This window comes from Acomys minous, assembly GCF_964271855.1.
Source record: "Acomys minous genome assembly, chromosome: 17".
Lineage (NCBI taxonomy): Eukaryota > Metazoa > Chordata > Mammalia > Rodentia > Muridae > Acomys > Acomys minous.
Window position 1 is genome coordinate 56155660 of NC_140500.1, and position 19702 is coordinate 56175361.

General features: G+C 48.0%; 1 protein-coding gene across 1 annotated transcript in view; it reads left to right on the plus strand.

The window, feature by feature from the left end:
• Positions 1 to 19702, plus strand: part of ARHGAP25 (Rho GTPase activating protein 25) — a 74997-nt gene continuing 55295 nt past the window's right edge. Inside the window, exon 1 of the mRNA XM_084766620.1 lies at positions 1 to 415. Coding sequence (XP_084622746.1) covers positions 355 to 415 — 61 coding nt within the window. The 5' untranslated portion in view covers positions 1 to 354. The remainder of the gene's footprint in view (positions 416 to 19702) is intronic.

Sequence of the window (19702 nt, forward strand, 5' to 3'; positions counted from 1 at the left end):
ACTTCGCTTCAGTAAGGCCTGAGATTCTTCCGAGCTCTGCTTCCCATGAGGCAACGTGTCAACTGGGATATTTCTGGTAAAAGTGAACTCGAAGCAGGGTGCCAGCCCCTGTGGGACTGTGGGTGGGATTAGGGGAGCTCGGGTGCCAACCCCAAGTGACAGATGGATGGACCTTTAATCTGAGAGAAAGGAGGAGACACGTGGGCAGATCAGTCTGGAACGTAAGAGTGCCCGCGAAGCAATCACCAGGCAGAGAAGACAAACGAACCAAAGGGAAGATCAGAAAAGCAAAAAAGGGCACAGACTGTGACACACTGGCCACTTGACCAGCTACTCACCCAAATCGGAAGCAAAATGTCCCTGAAGCTGCCAAGGAACTGGGATTTCAACTTGAAAGCGGAGGCCGCGAAAATAGGTACCGTCAGGGTCCAGGTCTTTCCCTGGGGGCTCGTCCGTGTGAGCACCCGCTTTGCATGCTGGGCAGTGGGAGCTCTGTCAAAGCAAACCTTGAGGCTACACGGAGTTTGTCGTAAATTTGCATCCAGGTCAATGTGTTGTCTGAAGTTCTAACATGCTGAGAGGGGGTTCTCTTCTGTCGGGGGGTGGGGTGCGTGGGTCAAGGGGTCTTTGGATGGTCTCAGGCTGTGCATCGTACATAGAGCTGAGCTTTTTGTTCATGGCGCCGGAAAGCCGGTTCTGTGCGGCTTGGGAAGTCAGCTGTTTGAACGGCTTTCGGTAAGAGCACAGAGAACGAGGTATTTTGAAGGGGTTCACTTGTGGACGGAGTGAAGTGAGTGTTACGTTTCTGTGAGGCCAGCCCAGCAGCCAGTGAGGGGCTACCTACAGTAAAACAGCAGCCAAGGGCAAGGAGGTGTCAGCGTAGACACTTTTGAAGTATAGGACAGTGCTCGAGAGGAACAGAATGTGAGTGAACCAGGAAGAGTTGAAAAAAGTAGACCTTAGTTGTCCAGGATAATTCTGAGGTGTTCTGGCCCTCAGTTCATACCATTTCCCTCTAACGACCACGGTGATAGACTGCTTCAAAGCTATTGTTTGTTATTAGATAGATGCCTTTCTCTTTTTCTGTCTTGTTTTGTTTTGTTTTGTTTTGAGACAAGGTCTTGCTGTGTAGTTCTAGTTAGCCTGAAACTTGCTATGGAAGCTCAGATTCACAGAGACACCTCCCCTCCCCTCCCCCCTCCCCTCCCCTCCCCCCCACCTCAGCCCCGCTTTACTTTAGTGCTGGGATTATTGGCATGGCCGGAATACCTACTATTTCTTCGATTATAAATTGTATTTTTAAATTGATCACAGTCAGATGAAGCAGTTGGGCTGAAAGCAGTCAAGTATGTTACACATGCGCGTGTGCATATACACATGGACATACACATGCACACAGACATACACATGTACATGGACATACACATGTACAACAGGCACACACACACACACATGGACATACATATGCACACACAGATATACACAAACACACACTTGGACATACACACACACATGGACATACACATGCACAATGGACATCTCTCTCTCTCTCTCTCTCTCTCTCTCTCTCACACACACACACACACACACACACGTACACACACACGCACACGGACATACCTCCCTGCTTCCTCTGCCGACACCATCTCCACAGTGAGGTAACTTCTTGATTTTAGACATTGGCGTTGAAGTGCTTGCAACAGCTTGGAAGGATTTTGCTTGGAAGAGGGTTTAGGCCAGATGTGGTAGTTGGTGTATTAAAATAAGTAGCCCAGTGAAAACTCCCAGTGAGAAGGAAGCAGGGCAGAAAAGGGGGCTTTGAACGTAAACTGAAAGTAACCACCTTCCCAAACAAAGCTGGAGCTGTGTGTTTGTGTGCTGAGGTCAGTTCAGAGATGAGAAGCCGGCAAAAGCTTTCTCTCCTGCCCATATGAACACGTACACTCTGACGTCATCCAAGTTCAATTGTAAACTAAAGTGTCTGTGACTTGGTTTGTTGGTAAATTCCCTGCCTCTGTGGCATAAAGGCAACCTGCTCTCTCTCCATCTGTGTTTCAGCTAAAAATCAGGAACTTGAGAAAATAAACGTTAGACTTTTTATTTTTTTCTCCCAGAGATATAGAAAATTGCCACATTAGAGTCTGAAGCCTCGGTTAGACTGCGCAGGTTTTATGATTTCTACAAGCGGTTCTTACAGGTGGTCCCCTGGATTGCTTACTGTCGAGCAACCTCTACTGCGGGCTAAAAACACAGACTCTCAGGGTCCACACGGACTGTCTTAGGAGGGGACCCTCAGAGCATCCTTTGAGCTGTCAGTTTCCTGAGCTAAGGGCAGCAGCCTCAGAGTCACTGTGCACAGCGCTGAGCGCCTGAACCAGCGGGGCGAAAGACCAGTGTTGACCAAGTGAAGTCTGATTACCAGAAGGCAATGTTAGTATCACTAAATGACATATAATAACAAGTACATAATATTGAGAAGAGTCTTTGTCGTTATCCATGCCACCCATCCACATGTTTGTCACCATGTGGCAGAGTGTCACGTGGGCTGGGATCCTGAGGATCCCTCTGAGCAGGCACAGCCCTCTGAGGAGAAAGTGCTTGATTCAGTCACAAGATCTTCAGCCCCTTCTCCCACACCCCATGCCCAGACACAGCTGTAGGACCCCGCTAATCAGAGTGTCAGAGACACCACCTCCAGAGGAAGGGCCGTGTAGTCGGGACCCCCCACAGGGAAGCCATGGACTGGTTTTCTAGCCTGGGTGGTAGGCGTAGAAAGATCACAATTCTGTGCCTGGTCACCGCTGACATTTGTGGCCGAGTGACTCTTGATTGCAGGGGCTTTCCTGCACATCGTAAGGCACTTAGCATCCCTGGCCTCTACCCCCTATAGGATGGTGACACCCGGTCTACCACCACCCACCGTAGCAACCCAAAACATCTCCAGACATTGCCAAATGTCCCCTGGGGAGAGGTGACTAATATTTTTCATAGACCCACTGTACAAAAGTGTTTCAGTTATAAGGTCATGGGGGTATAGTTCACCTTTTAGGAGGCTTTTTTTTTTTTTATCAAGATGTGACTTGAAGGGGATGGGAGGGATGTTTAAGCTCTCCAAGAAAGGCTCCTGGGTGGGAAAATACAGAGACCTGACCACCGTAGAGCACAGCAGGGGGGACCTGCCTCTCTTTTCAGTTCCTCTCATCTTGAGTGCTAACCAGGGCTGGAGGGAAAGCCAACACCCCTGAGACTTGGGGGAAGCACTGCAGCTATGCTGTTTTGTAGAGCATGGCAGGTACCCTCAGAGTAGCAGAACTGTCAGGAGACGACCTGCATGGCCTGGGTGCTCCCGGGGCCAGGGTGAGAGAAGATGAAAGAGGCCACCTAGCTTCTGGCCTATCGGTCCTCATGGGGAACAGGAGCGAGAGATAGAAGATAAAGGCTCCAATCTGGCCTTGAGGTGGGACCAGGAACGTATCTTTCTTCCTTAGATGTAGCATCACCTACTAATTTAGTTCAGCAGTTTGAATCACGACAGCCTGTTACTGTGTTCATGGCCCTACTCCCCCAACCCCCTACCTAATATTTACACTACTTCCTTTCTCTCTCCCTGTGTATGTGTGCACACGGGTGTACACATGTGTGTATGTGCATGTAGAGGTAAGAGGACAGCCTCAGCCATCGTTCCTGACATAGGAGCCTGGGGTTAGATGGCTAGGCTAACCGGTTAATGAACCCCGGAGATGAGCCTGCCTCTGCCTCTCTAGTGCTGGGCTTACAAGCCCCAGGCACAGATGGAGACACAGACACACAAAAGTGGAAGCGAACTGTATAAAGACACCCACGGATGAGTGGAAAGTAGGTAGAAACCACAAATAGTAACACTTGACCGAGAACCATATGGAAATACATAGTTTTATTAGTTAACGAGTGCAAGTGAGAAGCATCGTGGTGCATTCGTTCTCATCCACTCAACCAAACGAACTGAGGAAATCTGATCACTGCCAGTGGGTCCACAATGTGGTCCAGGGAGGTCTCTCGAGCCGAGCATCCTGTGATTGTGGAGAGCAGCCTGATTTAGCTGTCCTGAGTGGATGGCCCACATCCCAGAGAGCGCTGTGCTTGCCAGCAGGCTAAGCGTGCAGGAGAGATCTGCACTAATCAGCCAGGGAATGTGATTTGGTGCTCGGTAGCATCTTTACTCGGTGGAACACTGCACAAGAGCACGGTTATAGTTAATTGCAGTAATGCCCAAGTGAAGCTGAACAGCAACACTTTCATATTGGAATTCTCAGAGGGAGAGAGTGAAATTCGTTCACTTTGTGTTTTAAAAGAGTACATATGCTTGTATATCACAAAACTCTAAAGGAAAACAGAGTTGAATCATATAAAATTCAGGGTTATAGCTCTTTTGGAAGAGAAAGGAGGCGAAATGTGTTTGTGTGGCGTTAAGGGTCCTAGCTCAGTAATCTCTGCGCATATCAAAGGAACAACAAGTGCAGATACACAGTAAGGCATCACACACATGCAAACTTTGTTAGCATGCTTAACTATGGGGAAAAGAATTTGTCCCTTTGTCACAGGAACGCGTTATTATTCTAATTGCTCTGTATTAGGAACAAGTGTTACTGTGTTGTTAATAATGCCCAACGCTAGCACCCACTCCCAAGTGCTTGATCAAGTGAATTGGCCAAGGTCTTCCCACAATGTGTGCTCCTTTAGTAACTCAGCAGCTGGCTCCAGCGGCCCGCGTTAGCTCAAGAGGCTCCTCCAAGGCAGGAGCTGCACTTGTCCCAGGTTGTGCAGATGGCTGGCCACACACCCCACAGATGCCCCAGGGCATGCAGATGGCTGGCCACACACCCCACACATGTCCCAGGTCCAGCAGATGCCTGGCCACACACCCCACACATGTCCCAGGTCCAGCAGATGCCTGGCCACGCACCTCACACATGTCCCAGGTCCTGCAGATGCCTGGCCACACACCCCACACATGTCTCAGGTCCTGCAGATGCCTGGCCACACACCCCACACATGTCTCAGGTCCTGCAGATGCCTGGCCACACACCCCACACATGTCCCAGGGTAGAGGAACTTCTTAAACAAGCTCTATCATTTCACAGCTGCCATAGCGAGAAGAGATAACGCCTTTCCCTCCTTTGCTCATCACTGCTTTTCTTTGAAAGAGAAGACCCTCATAGGCTTTGCAGCCTGATATTGAGGCAGCCGGTCTATGCCTCTAGAACCCATGCATAAGTAGAGACAGGTGGGGAAACAACTACAAGGCTGTACTGAGAATCGCTACACGGGTCTTGGGGACACCACTGAGCCAGAAGTCGGCGGCCACCTTCTTCCCATCCAACCGCGTCCCTCCATGTGGACGCTGACCACTGTTTCTTAAACTTTCTTTAATTAAGACCTTATTTAGCCCAGGGACATTTTACACAACTCCAAGTATTTAGGTATTTTAAGTTGGTATACAAACCAGTATTTATTGGTAATGATTCATAAGAAAAATTTAAAAATAATCCCATGGCATGTGTATAATTTTAACACTTGTTAAACATGAGAGCAGATTTACACACCAGTGAGGAAGATGCACTTGCTTGGTTTTTTTGCACAGAGGATTCATTCAATCTTGGCTGAATATTTGGTGCTGCAGAGCACAGGATCTTTAAGGGTTTTCAGAGCTGATTAATATTTTGATTTTATAACTGTCAGTGCTGAGAACACTACTTTGCATAAATATATAATATAAAATGGCATGGGACAGGGAAGGTGGTTACGTGGTTAACCAAACTGTCTGTTCTTGCAGAGGAGGCAGGTTCAGCTCCCAGCACCTCAGTGGCAATTCCCAGCCACCTGTAACTTTAGTTCCGGGGGACCAAACACCCTCTTCTGGCCTCTGTAGGCACCGCCCACGTAAGTGGTACACGCGCATTCATGCAGGCAAACACTCATCCACACAAAATAAAAACGAACGAATCCTTATAAAAATAAAAGTGGGATGGCAAAAGTATGTTGAGGGCCATTTTAGAAGTCGCTAGAAATTCTGCCCTGACTGTAAGCCAAAATTCATGAGATGGTTTCTTTTTAGATGAAACTCAAGCCAGCAACTCAAACAAAAATCTAAAACCAAAGATTCTAATGCAAGTCGGCCCCGAGAAATATACTACTTTGATGTTTACATGCCAAGGAGTGACAATAGGAAAAAAAATTTTTTTTCATCGAACCATTTTGCACTACAGAGGTGGATATTTTTGTATGTAAAACCCCTGCAGTTGGGACCTGAGATAGTCCCCTCTATGAGCTGGTGTATCCGAGGCGCATGTTGGTGCCACGTGATGGCAGGCACAGTGCCAAGTGCGCACGTTGTATATGTGGAACCAAAACTGCAGTAAAATCCCGTGACACAATGTGGGCAAGTGACGTCACACACGCCCCTCCCCCCCCATTTGCCACGCATTTGAGTTTGAGTTAACCTTTGGCCACTGCGGGTTCAGAAACCATTCACTCTTGCCGTATCTTGCACAGCACCCACCTCAGTCCGTGGGGCTGCAGGCCACAGTTTAAGAAGCTCCAGCTGAGGAGTATGGAGTCTTCAGCGAGTCTCAGACCTCCCCTCCGTCCTGTGTTATTTGTACTGTGTGGCGTCCCCTGCCTGTTTTATATTGTTCCTCTTCAAGGAAGGAACCAGGCTTGCGATGGGACCCCAGCAGCCGCCTCCCCTTCCTCTTGCATTTCCCAAGTCAGTCACACTCACTGCGGACTTCAGCTGACTTCTCTCGCTCTCTCCCCACCTGGGCTTCATCACCATCCTGCTGTGGTCCCAGCAGGCACCGTGTTCACCAGGAGTCAGCTAATCTCCGGAAAGACGGTGTAAGCGGTCCTTTATGACTCCTCCAAGGAGATGGCTGTGGATGCTTCTGAACTTGTGTCATGTGACTCAGCCCTGACAACTCTCGGGTCACTTTTATCAAAACAGTCCGTTCTTCCCTCTGGGGACCTATGAGTGAGGGTGACCCCCAGTCGTCTGGAAGGATTGGCACGGCATGGGATTTTGGCATAGGCCTGGGCCATCTGTTGGTGACTGACAGGCCTGGAGGAGGCCAGCCAGGCGTGAGGTGTGGGAAGAACATGGCCTGGGATGATGCTGACAGCTGAGGGCACACCTAGGGCACGTCGTAGCTGAAGTTCTGCAAATACTATTCGTAACACCTATGTGCCATGAGGGAGGAATACAGTCTTTGCTATGCATCACGGATGTGAGGTGCTCAGCAAACATCTGTGCCATTTGTTTATGGACAACCTCATCTTTAGCTCAGATCAGAGCAGCAGCCGTGCTTGGGTTCCCCACAGGAGAAAGCCCACCGAGCATGCCTGTTAGTGACTTTATTTTTACTACAAAACTTGATGAAAGTTTCCTGGGTTGGAAACAAGGACTGGCATGTGACAACACACACACACACACACACACACACAAACTTTCTGAGACTCCAAAGCTCAGATATTGCCCTACGCACTTGGTCCTGATATGGCAGCGGGGCCAACTGTGTTTCCCCCATCATCCTGGCTTCCGGGAAGCCAAGACTCACACCAACTTCTTCTACCATGGACCAGCAAACTCGCCTTGTTGCTGCTCAGGAAGAATTTATGTGCTCTTTGAAGATGACTGACTGTGTGAAGACACCATATAAAAACATGGAACGCATCAGTACCCCCTGCTCCTCTATTCTGTGGGCAGAGTTCATGTTTCTCAGAAGCCGCTGATCACTTAGGCTCTGCCTAAGAAGGGTTTTGAGGGCAGGATAGTGTTGAGGAGCGTTGCTTCCGGTTTTGAGTGAACAGGCAGGCGCACGCGCACGCCCTTTCTATCTCTGGACTTCCAAGGAGCCGCGCCATCCTTGGCACACTTCTTCATCCACCTGTTTCTTCATTTGCTCACACCCGTCTGCTCTTTCCTAGTTGACAGGTGCTTTTCAAAGAGTGTCCCTGGCTCTCTGCCATGTCTCTCGTGTGAAAAGCACTCCCCGCCTTTCTAAAGAACATCTTCCTTACCCAGCACAGTCTCCATAGGCAGAGCCGATTGTGTCCCCAGCACGGCCCGGCTTTGACGAGCCCTGCCCTCCTCAGTCGTCCCAAATGCGCCACGGCAGATCTTGTTTCTAGGTGCCTTTTAGTGTTGTATTTTCAGGCCTTAGTTTTACTACAAAACCAGGCTCCTCACGGCTGGATGCTGGCCTCTGGCAGCCAGTCACTTCCGCCCTTTCTTACACCGCTAACGCAAGTCACTGAGATAACAGACGTTCACCTGTCACCTCCAGTCTGTCTCAGCCTGAGTGCCCTGGGCCCCTCCTGAAACCCACATTTCATCTTTACTTTGGTGCTGAACCCATTCTGAGCATTTCAAATTCTCGGGGAGGTGGGGTGCTTCAAGGTGTTTTGTGTGTTTATTGAACTGAATTTTTCACAGCATTTGGGGGGTGAAACCTTCGTTAAGCCAGGAATCTTTACTTTTTCCAGGAGCTGAAGGCCCTTCCAAATCCTGTTCTTAACCCCACATCTGTCACTGTGTTGCAAGGCTCTTCCCAGAATCACACAAAACCCCACCCTTATGTATCTATCCAACATCCGGCTCCCAGCTCTGCCCTCTCCATTCACGCCATGGCCACCACCCTTTCCCTGGAGGGACGTCTGTCTAATCTGCCCAGGAAGTTGTTTTGTTTTGATCATTTTTCTTTATTCTGGCTGACATGTGTTATTGGGTGCTTATCATGTGCTGGGAACTCCACTCAGCTCAGGGCTCTTAAAGATAAAGAGATTAAGATTCTGACAGTTTCTGGAGGACAGATAATGCGAGCGGTTTCGGGTCACGACAGGGATACAGGACACATGAGCTTACAGCGGGCGTGACAAGGTCAGCTCAGGCACAGTGTCAGCCTGGATCTGGGAAGGACTCAACAAGACCCACCCTTCCCAAAGGAGCTGTCGCTGGCTGATGGCTGCTGAGGGAAAGAGAGCCAGTTCACTTCATACGCCCACGTGCCCTAGACGGTCGGACCCCTGTGCATGTTCTGGCAACACTAAGTAGACTCAGTGGGTTTAGAAAAGAAAACACGGATCTGGGACGTCAGAGTGGTTGCACGGTGTACGGGAGGGGGCAGGGGTGGACTTGATCAAAAGGTACGGAATTTCTCAAAGAATACATTTTGTTTAAAATATCACAATAGTGCCTTTTATTTGATGAAGAAGTCTTAACATTCCCCCCACTAAAAAAAAAATAAGAAATAGAAGTGTGAGTGTCATTACAAGGTTTAAAGAACCAGCAGAGGGTTTGTTCGTTAGGTTAAGGCCTAAGAAATTCTCCACTCTCGGGCTGCATTCTCACTGACAGCCAGCAGAGGGCGCCCAGAGACCATGCTCTGTGGTTCCACACTCCAGAGAAACTTTGTTTTCCATGTCCTTCCCCAGAAAGCCCTGGGTTTAACCAGTTCTCCCAACAGCATAACGCTCTCCCAAGGTTCATCCTTCTGTGGCCTAAAATGGGCAGCATTGTGTGATGACTGTAAAAGGTAACTGCCTGTTTGTCTTTTCAAGTAAAAAGTAAGCTTCCAGGTTAAAACGTTTTTTGAATGAAAAGAAAAGAGCTTGACTTGGGATGGGATTTGAGAATAGAGCCCTTGAAGACCTACACACATGGGTTGGATTACAAGCTCAGCCCTTTGCCACCCCTGATAAAATCTAAGCATCGGGCTGTCTGGTTCTACTTCAGGCTTATGCCCATCACCCTAGGGCATCACCCTAGGCTCCCTCACAGAGCCGCTGAGACCCTGACTGAATTTTCTATGCTACAGTTGCCAAGTGTCTGTGGCTAGTAAAGATAAAGAGTAGAGATTCACACCTCCAGGTGCTGGAGGCCAGGAAGTCCAATGTCAAGGTTTTAGCAATGTTGGGAGCGGTGAAAACCTATTGCATATACATAGCGCTACCGCGGCATGATGGGTAAAGCGAGGGCACACACTGTGACTTCAGAGGGTGGAGGCGTAGAAGAGGGCAAACCCACTTCCTCAAAACACTGTATAAGAGGCCTGGGTCAGTCAGCTGTTTACTGCAGAGACAAAATACCCAAGAAGGTGCTTGAAGGGAAAAAAAAACTTATTTCACACTTATTTTGAACATCTCAGTCCACTGCCATTTAGTTCTCTCTCTCCTCATCCCCCCCACTCCCCCCCCCCACTCATTTGTTTGGTTCTTTGTTTTAAAGGCAGGGTTCATAACAGACCCGGCTGGCCTAGAACTTGCCCTGTAGACCAGGTTGGCCTCGAACTCACAGAGATCCATTCTGCCTCCGGAGTGCTGGGATTAAAGGTGTGCACTACCATGCCTGGCTAATGTTATCTCTTTTGGCGTGAAGTGAGACCAAATATCACGGAAGACAGCTTGTAGCTGAGCAAAGATAGTCATGTCATGGTGGGCAGGAGGCAGCAGAGAGGGGAAGTGGAGCAGAGACCAGAGACAAAGTGTGTCCCCCCCCCCCACCAAAGGCACACCCTACATCCTCCACTGGGACCCAGCTCTCCAGAGTCCCCCTCACCCCCACCCCAACTGTGAGGTCAGGATCCTTAAGACCCAGAACCTCTCAATAGCGCCAGGCGCTGGAGACCAAACCTTCAACATGGTGACCTCAGGGCATACCCACGCCACTCAAGGCCTGACGTCTGTCCTTACTTGAAAGCTTGCTAAGGCGTGGCTACTTTTGGGATTGAGATCCACATGAATTTGGAAAAAAAATATTCATTATTCAAGTCATAGACTCTATCTACCAAACTTACTTTCTTTTGCTCCGCTCTTGCTGCCAAACGATTGTCATCCTGATTGGATTAAGGGCCTTTGAGATGAGGCACCCCCTTCAGGTGTGTCTATGAGGAAGTTTCCAGAGAGAATAGGCAAGCAGGACTATCTAGTTCGTCCTAGGAGCCCAGAAAGAATTAAAAATGCGGGTGTGGGGAGGCCTCTGAGGTACAGTCACTCTCACTCCCTGGCCGCCATGAGTGTGTTGCCTTGTTGCTCCATGTCCTTCCCACGGTGGATTAGAACCCTGAAACTGAGAGCCCCAGCAAGTCCTCCAAGTGTCTTCCTACAAATGTACCATGTTTTTCCTCCTCAAGGCCTTAACCATTGTTCATGCTGTTTCTCAGACTTTCATATTTCGTTCTTTCTTTTCTTTCTTTTTTTTCCCAAGGCAGGTTTCTCTGTGTAGACTGTCCTGGACTCACTTTGTAGACCAGGCTGGCCTTTAACTCACAGTGATCCACCTGCCTCTGCCTCCCGAGTGCTGGGATTAAAGGCACGCGCCACCATCACCCGGTGTCAGACTTTCATATTTCAAAATGAAAACTACGGCAGCGCAATGAGAATTGCTCATGGGGAGATTCCATCTGCTCCCCCCTTTGCCTCCGTTCCATCTTCAGGCATGAACAACGGGGGGGGGGGGTGTGCCCATCTGGAGACCTGCACAGTAGGGAGCCTTCCGTAGTCTCCTCAGGTTGAGGTATGAAGGCAAGAGAGCTCCGTGTCCCGCCCACCTCTGGGCCTGGGGGGGGGGGGCAGGGGGGGAGACTACATTCACCACATGTTGGCCAGGAACAAGGGAATGGTTTCCTGGCTCTTGCAGGGGCTGCTCTGTGTTTGGCGGGTGGTGGGGACGCACAGCCAGGAAAGTCCGCGCCAAAGAATCAATGCAGGAGTGTGATCTCACTGTGAGAAATGGAGCTGTGGTCAGAAGTGGGAGGCACAGGCTTTGACACAAGAACCCCCATTCGCATTCTTGTACCAATGGGCTCTTGAGTGTCAGTCACGGGAATGTTCACTTCTCAAGAATTCTAATTAAACGTCGGCCTGCCCCGCCCTGCCCTCAGAAGCTTCTCACACTGCCTCTCTCAATCCACACCTTGGGTAGCCATGTCCTCCATCCTCATCTTACCCCAGTGATGCCACCCGACATCTTCGCCTTGACACAGGCTTCTCAAGGCCCGCTTGACCCCACACCTTCTGGCTTTCCGTCATCTCAAAGGCCACTCGTTCTGAGACCCTTCTCTGTCACACTTCACAACACTCAGGCGTTTTAGGCAGCACCGGCCGTGCCATTCATGGGGGACACCGCAGGGCTCTTGTTCAGAAAGACGGCGGCAGCCGAGCATCAAACTAGGTGATGTGACTTCGTCAAGGCGGGACCACGTGTGACCGCACGGGCTGCGTGTCTATGAAGCTGGCCTTGACTGGGCTCAGCGTATCAATCTGCTATTGGCAAGGTGGCCTCAGGCCTTCCTGTGCCTTGAACCTGCAGCTGCCACCCTGCTGCTAGCTGCGGTCGCTCTTGTGGACTTGGCGCAGCTCAGACAGTCGTGCTTGGATCTCCTCAGCGGCCTCTCTCCCCTGCTGTGGATAACACGGGGTTCTGAATTCTCTTCCCAGCGCTTTACTTGGCTTATTCAGCGATTTCACTCTTCACAGGGGTGCTGCAGTAGACACCTAGAGTCCGCTGAATTCTCCCTTTTCTCTCTCATCTCACATGGAGCGCATCCGATGAAGCTCCCGGCTCACCAGCCTGTGCCTCTGGTTCGACTCTTTCTACCGTCCCTGGCACTGGAACCCTCAGCCCTCCTCAGCCCTTCAGCCTCAGCAGTTCCCCCATCTTCTCCCCGCCCTACCCTGTTCCACACAACACGTTCTCCACGTCAGGCCAGACTCAGCCGCTCTTCAAGAGAATCAAATCATGACATTTGTCCCTCCAGGCTATCGTGATGTACTTAGAATTAAATAAAAAATCAGGTTTTCCATCTGTAGGCTAGGCATGCCCCTTCCAACCAAGCAGGGAAGGCCCTGCCACTGGTGTCTGTGTCCAGGCACACTGACTTCTGGCTCTGGAAGCTCTCTGCTTGGAGTTTCTCAAGGCCAGGCCTCTGTTCTCCTTAAATGCCCTTTCTTTCTTTTTCTTTCTTTCTTTCTTTTAAAAAAACATTTTATTTAACTTTAATTCATGTGCATTGGTGCGAGAGTGTCAGATCTTGGAGTTACAAACAGTTGTGAGCTGCTATGTGGGGGCTTAGAATTGAACCCCGGTCCTTTGGAAGGGCAGGCAGTGCTCTTAACCACTGAGCCATCTCTCCAGCCCCTAAATGCCCTTTCTGAGCCCCTACCTGCCACCTGTTTGGCTTTAGCATAAATGTGATCTCTCCAAAGAGCTTTTGCTTGGGCACAGTGTCTGATGCGCTCCAGTGTCTTTGCATTCCACTACCTTAGTCTCTTCCTGACAGTGTGATTTAGAGTCTGACATTATCTTATTCATTTGCACCACTGCACTGTAGGTTCCCTAAAGTCAAGGCATTGCCTAGAGAAACCAGACGCTTTGCTCACACACTGGGTGGTCAGGGCTGTTGGCTTTTATCTAAATTCTTTTGGTTTTCTCACTCCCAACACAAACTTCATGGCTAAAGACTTTGGATGAAAACTAGGAGCGGGTGGGAGAGTCTCGCAAACTCCAGCGTGCAAAGCTGGAAACTGTTGCTAAGAGCCACACTGGCGTGGTACATCGTAGGCCATTAAGGCAAGTTCTGCCCCAACGGGCAACAGCTTTCCCCTTCCTTTTCATACACATGACCTACTAGCCCCCTTTCTGCTCCAAATGAAGTCTGGGTAGCTTAAATGGCCCCTAGATAGCACTGTTATCAGGCCTACATTGAGGATTTTCCCCTTGTGGTCATGGGCTGGTTTCAGTGAGTACACGCCCTCTAGAGGATGTATGAAGAAGTGCATGTGAACACTGATTCCCAGTGAGGTCTGTAACCTCCCAAAGTATGTTTCTTAGTGCTAGGAAAGCCCTTCCCTCTTAAGAAATCTAGGGACAGCTGGTCTGGACATTATGAGATGGATGAGTGGCCCCCACCTCTCTGATCTAGGGCGTTTCCTGGATATTATATGTAAAGGAATGCAGAAGAAAAAAAACTATGGTGGTGGAAAAGCATGGCATGGATTCTCTAGTCCGGTCTTGTTTGGCTGGACCAATGCAAGTGACAGATGATGGAGGTTCCTAGGAGTGCTTTTAGCTGCTAGAGTATGGGTTCCAGATGCTGCTGCTGCCAGCCTCAATGAACTGATGCAGACAGGAGCCACTAGGTGGCGGCAAGTCCAGCCAGAGTGTGCAGGTGGCTGTTCCTTAGTTAGAGGCCTCTGTGGTAGTGTAGGCTGAATTCCGAAATTCATTTGTTGTTGTTTTTCTCTTTCTTACTGTTGAGGGGAGGGCATGTACTGCCTTGCGGTCACATACTTGGTCCCTATGAAGAGCAGGCAGAAAACTCACCCTCCATAGTCTTCCTCACATCCAGAGGAGAGAAAGATGCTGGGGTTGTCTCTAACTGATAGAGATGCTCATGAACCATTGGCTATAAATATCAACCTAGAGATTTTTCTGTGACTATAATGCGTCATCCCTCACAGGTAAACACTGAGGAGTGGCACTACTGATGACTCTGAGTCTACCTCTAGAAGATACCTGTCAGCTGTTTGCCAAGTGGCAGTGCCACTGGCTGCTTCCTGTGAAAGCGCCTACTCCTTCTTGCCTGCCAGTTTTTGCTGTTAGTTTGCCTTTACATTTTACCGTATTCATTCTAATATGTTTGTGTGAGCATCTGCTGTGGTTTTACTTTACATTTCCTTAGTGACTAATGACATATAGCATCTTTTCATCTGACCAAATATTTTGGCCATTTCAAAAATTGCCCTGTTTTCTCAGTGGTAAGTCTGCGAACTCCTCCTCCTCCTCTTCCTCCTCTTCTTCTTCCTTCTCTCTCTCTCTCTCTCTCTCTCTCTCTCTCTCTCTCTCTCTCTCTTTCTCTCAGAACATTTTATTGAGTATGTTGTAAGAAGGCAGCAGGCTGGGAAGTAAGTGGATCGCCACCTCCAGTCAAGACTAAAGTATATTCTGAAATCAGGTCTTCAGCCGGCTGTGTGAGCGGAGGTGCTTTCTCTGACTCTCCCACTGTCTTTCAATCTCTTACGTAGATCAAAGAGTGAAAAGGGTTCAGCCTGGTGGAATCTAGTATCAAGTTGTTTTTTCTTTCTGTGTAGATTATGGTTTTAATGTCAGGAGTTCGTCTTGATTATCTCAGCCCAGGATACTCTTCCAATAACAAATACTCTCCATAAACGTTAGGGCCTCTGAGTCCTCCCCTCCCCTCCTTCCTTCAGTGGCTTATAAACATTTTCTTTCATTTTTCCCTCCCTAGTACCACCCACAGTTAGGTGTAGCAAACACGCATTTCCCACCTGAGCTCTCAGCCCTTCTTCCCCAGGCCGCCCAAAGACCACAAAAGCAGCATTTCCCAAAGTATCTTTTATCGCTCAGACAAAGTTCTGGAAGCCTGGGAAGCTGGCACAGATTTTATGGCAGAACCCTCTGGAACAGAATTCTGCACATTTGGAAAGCTGCTGCCCCAAACCCTTCTACACACCAAGTAACGAAACCCAGCCACATATCAGCCATGGAACATCTTCCCACACACCAAAGGAGCAGACGCTCTTGGAGGTTTGTCTTGTCTCTCAGTGCCGCTCCGCTCCCTTCTACTTCTCTGGGATCTGAGTTTAAGTCAGCCCCTCTCACAGCAGGTGTGAGAAGGAAATGCCTGGGAACAGAAGGATGCGCGCGCGCGTGTGTGTGTGTGTGTGTGTGTAGGGGAGACAATGTCCGAGCTAAGAATGTCAAAGGAGGGAAAGAATGACTCATCCAGAAGCACACAAAACAGTTGCTTTCCCTCTCATTTTAGTCATAGTAAGATACTTACTCTTGAGCCAGGCGTGGTGGCGCACGCCTTTAATCCCAGCACTTGGGAGGCAGAGGCAGGCAGATTACTGTGAGTTCGAGGCCAGCCTGGTCTACAAAGTGAGTCTAGGACAGCCAAGGCTACACAGGGAAACCCTGTCTCAAAAAACCAAAACCAAAACAAACAAACAAACAAACAAACAAAAAAGATACTTAACTCTTGCCGTCAAGTTGTCCTCTGACCTCCACGTATATACATACACACTGTGAAACGTGTGCAGATGCTCACACGTATGCATGGCATGAGTCCACACACATACGTCATACATACAAAATTACATTAAAAAGTAAATAAAAGAATTAAATGGTTGCTGTTTTTCTAAATGTAGTAGCCCAACTCAGTTTATTATGAACTATATACACTGTTTTAATTTTTGACAAATATCTATTTTTGGCAGGATTTAGTTGAATGGAATTATTCTCTAAAATGTAGCCATGGGGGGAACTGGGGCGATGACAGAAGCACCAGAAAGCTATAAACCTACTCAGGCATCAGCCTGGCAGGGGCCGCCTAGTGCAGCTATTTTGGAACTCTGGTGTCTCACGGAGGCTCCAGTTTTCCAGGAGAAGTCTTGGGTGGTAAACTGTGTTTAATTTTGGTAAGTTCAAGGTTTTGAAACAAGAGTGCTGTATTAGTCAGGGTTTTCTAGAGTCACAGACCATAAATATTAGGGACTCTGAGTCTTTCCTTCACTTCCTTCAGTAAAAGGGAAAATTTTTTGGAATGACCTACAGGCTGAAGATTGGCTGGCTGGGAACAGAAAGTCTAAGAATCTAGTAGTTGCTCAGTCCCACAGGGTTGGATGTCTCAGCTGGTCGCTCTGCGGATGCTGGAATCCTACAGAAGTAGTCTCCAATGCCAGTGAAGGGATGGGTGAGCCAGCAAGGCAAGGACAAGCAGGCAAGGAGAGAAAACTGCTTCTATGTCCTTATATCGACTCCGAGCGAGCAGAAGGTGTTGGCCCAGATTAAAGATGTGACTTCCCACCTCAAGCTCCGGATCAAAGGTCCTAACTAGAGATGGGTTCACCCACTTCCAGCCAATCAGAATAGCTCTCACAGGTGTGCCCTCCATTCTGGGTTGTAGTTCACTCCGGATACAGCCAGGGTAACAACTGAGAACAAGCCATGACAAGGACCTACTGTCTCTTGTCACCAGCGTGTGCCAGCAGCCATGAACACATTTCCTGAGCAGCTTGTGCTGCTTGCAGGAGCCAGGGTGGACAGGGAGCCTGGGCCACCAAATGACAGGTGTCTGTGCTCCAGGCAAACGAGGGGCAATCATTCCTGTTCACTCTATTTCACCCCAGCTTTGTGGGAGCCCTCCCTCTTTGATTATTGACTTTCAGAATATTTTAAAGGCCCATGTCTTTTATTCCACCTTTCAAATTTCACTTTTTTTTGCAAAAGAAATAACCTATGATATTCACAACACCTAAATTTAAAAAAACCAGAAACCCCTGGAGAAGGGGAAAAAAAAATCTAATTTCCAGAGTCATGTTATCAAGTTCAAAAGCTGAGTGTTCTCTCTCCCTCTCCCTCTCCCTCTCCCTCCCCCTCTCTCTCTCTCTCTCTCTCTCTCTCTCTCTCTCTCTTTCTCTCTCTCTTTCTCCAAACTAAATCACACAGTATATAAAGAAACAAAAAAGTATGTCCCACTCAAAGGGGGGAAAGTAGATCAGCACAAACTATTTGTGGAAACGAGATAGAAAACTCAAAAGGAAATCAAAAGAAATGCTGAATCTAAAAATTATTACAAATGAAAGTTTTACTAGAGGGTTTCAAAACCACATATGAAGAGGAAGCAAGAAGAATCTGACAACTCAAGGGTAGGATGGTGGAAATAGTCAAGTCTGAGGAACATAAACCCTATTAAAGAAAAGTGCTCAGAGCCTTATGGATATGAGTCAACAGAGAGATACGCTCATCACGAAAGTCTCAGGGGAAGAGAGGAAGGGGAAGAGAGGGTTCTGAAGAAGTAATAACTGAGCGCTTCCCACACTTGATGAAAGGCATGAATATAAAGATCCAAGATGCTGAGTTAATCACAAGTGTGATGAGCTCAGCGCCCACCGCAATGCATCAAAACCCGAAAAGTGTTGATAAAGAGAAACATAAAAGCAGGTGAAGAGCAGGGACTGATCACCCACAGAAGGTTCTCAGTAAGATTATGAGAACATTTCTCATCAGACGCTTTGCAATCCAGAAAGCAATGGCCTGATGAATTCAAGCTTCCATAAGAAGAGGAACCGTTGGCCAACTATCTTATACCCAGCAAAACTACCCTTCAATAGCACTAACTCAGCTCGGATAAAGGTGCCTGCCAACAGCCCAAATGACCTGAGATCAATCCTTGGGACCCACATGGTGGAAGGCCTGACCCATGAAAGCTGTCCTCTGACATTCACATGTGCTCTACACACACACACACACACACACACACACACACACACACACACACACAAAGTATTTTTAAAAGTGACAGAGAAGATAATACACTCCCAGAGAAACAAAAGCTACTGGCTGGAATCTGTTAGTCTTTCCAGGCCAGAAGTCCTAACTGAGGCTCTAAGGGTCAAAATGGGAGGTTACTAACTGTAACTCAAAGACAACCAAGACATAAAGACATTAGGAAATGTGTGTGTGATCTACATTATCAAAGCAAGTTATAACAGTGCTGTGAATCTCTACCCTTATTTCTGCATGACTTAGATGCTTAAATATTACTCTAGATGCTAACTAACATCGTTGTAATTTTGGTTTATAAACTATACACTTTTCTTAATAATTTAAGGCACTTAAAACTTTTATGATAAAAAATTGGTAATTTTCTTGCAATTATAAGATACTAAAAATGCAATTTGATAACATTAAGAACTGAAGGCATAGGAACACATACATTAAAAAATGGTATCGGCATATAATTAAAGTTAAATTGGGATAAATCTAAATTAGATCGTAATGCCTTTAGACTACTAAATGTAATTCCAATTGTAATCAACATAAATTAGCTATATAACATATGCAAGAGAAAAATAAGCAAATTAAACCCTTTGCTGTAAAAATTCATCGAATAAAATAGTCACGTGGAAAACGAAGGACCAAACGCAATCAGAAATGTGAGAAAGAATAGCAAATGCACAGAATTAAGCCCCTCGTCATCAATAATTATTTTTGAATGTAAATGACAAAACGTCGATCTTCCAAATGGAGAAGAAAACACGACGTGCTGTCTGCGGGAGGCTCACTGTATACACACAAACACAGCAGATTAAAAGGGAAGGCTTCGTGACGGCCTCCCTGCAAACACTAACTGAAGGAGAGTAAAGACACATGTGCTCACAGCTGTCCACAGCTGTAGAAGGAGAGTAAAGACACATGTGCTCACAGCTGTCCACAGCTGTAGAAGGGGCTGAAGACTCAAACCACCAAAATAAAAAGTGGAACCAGAGAAAGCGCAGCCTGTTTCACGGACACCCAAATAACCCAAGTTAGTACACTGGACAGTTACATACCAGCGACTTGATAGTGAGAGCAGAAGGAAGAACATGGCAGGTACAGCCACAGTACAGGGCTCAACCAGGAGGAACTAAGAAATTGGAATAAACCTACAGCTACGGTCGAGACTGAATCAAGGACCACACACCTGACATAGGAAAGACCTGATACTTCACCAGTGAACGCCATCAGAGTTTTATGGTTTTAAAGGTATTTTTATTTTATTTTATGGGAGTTGAGGGTTTTGGCTGCGTGCATGACCGTGCGTGTGGTACCCATGGAAACCGGAAGAGGGCCTCAGATCCCTTAGAACTGGAGTTACACATGGCC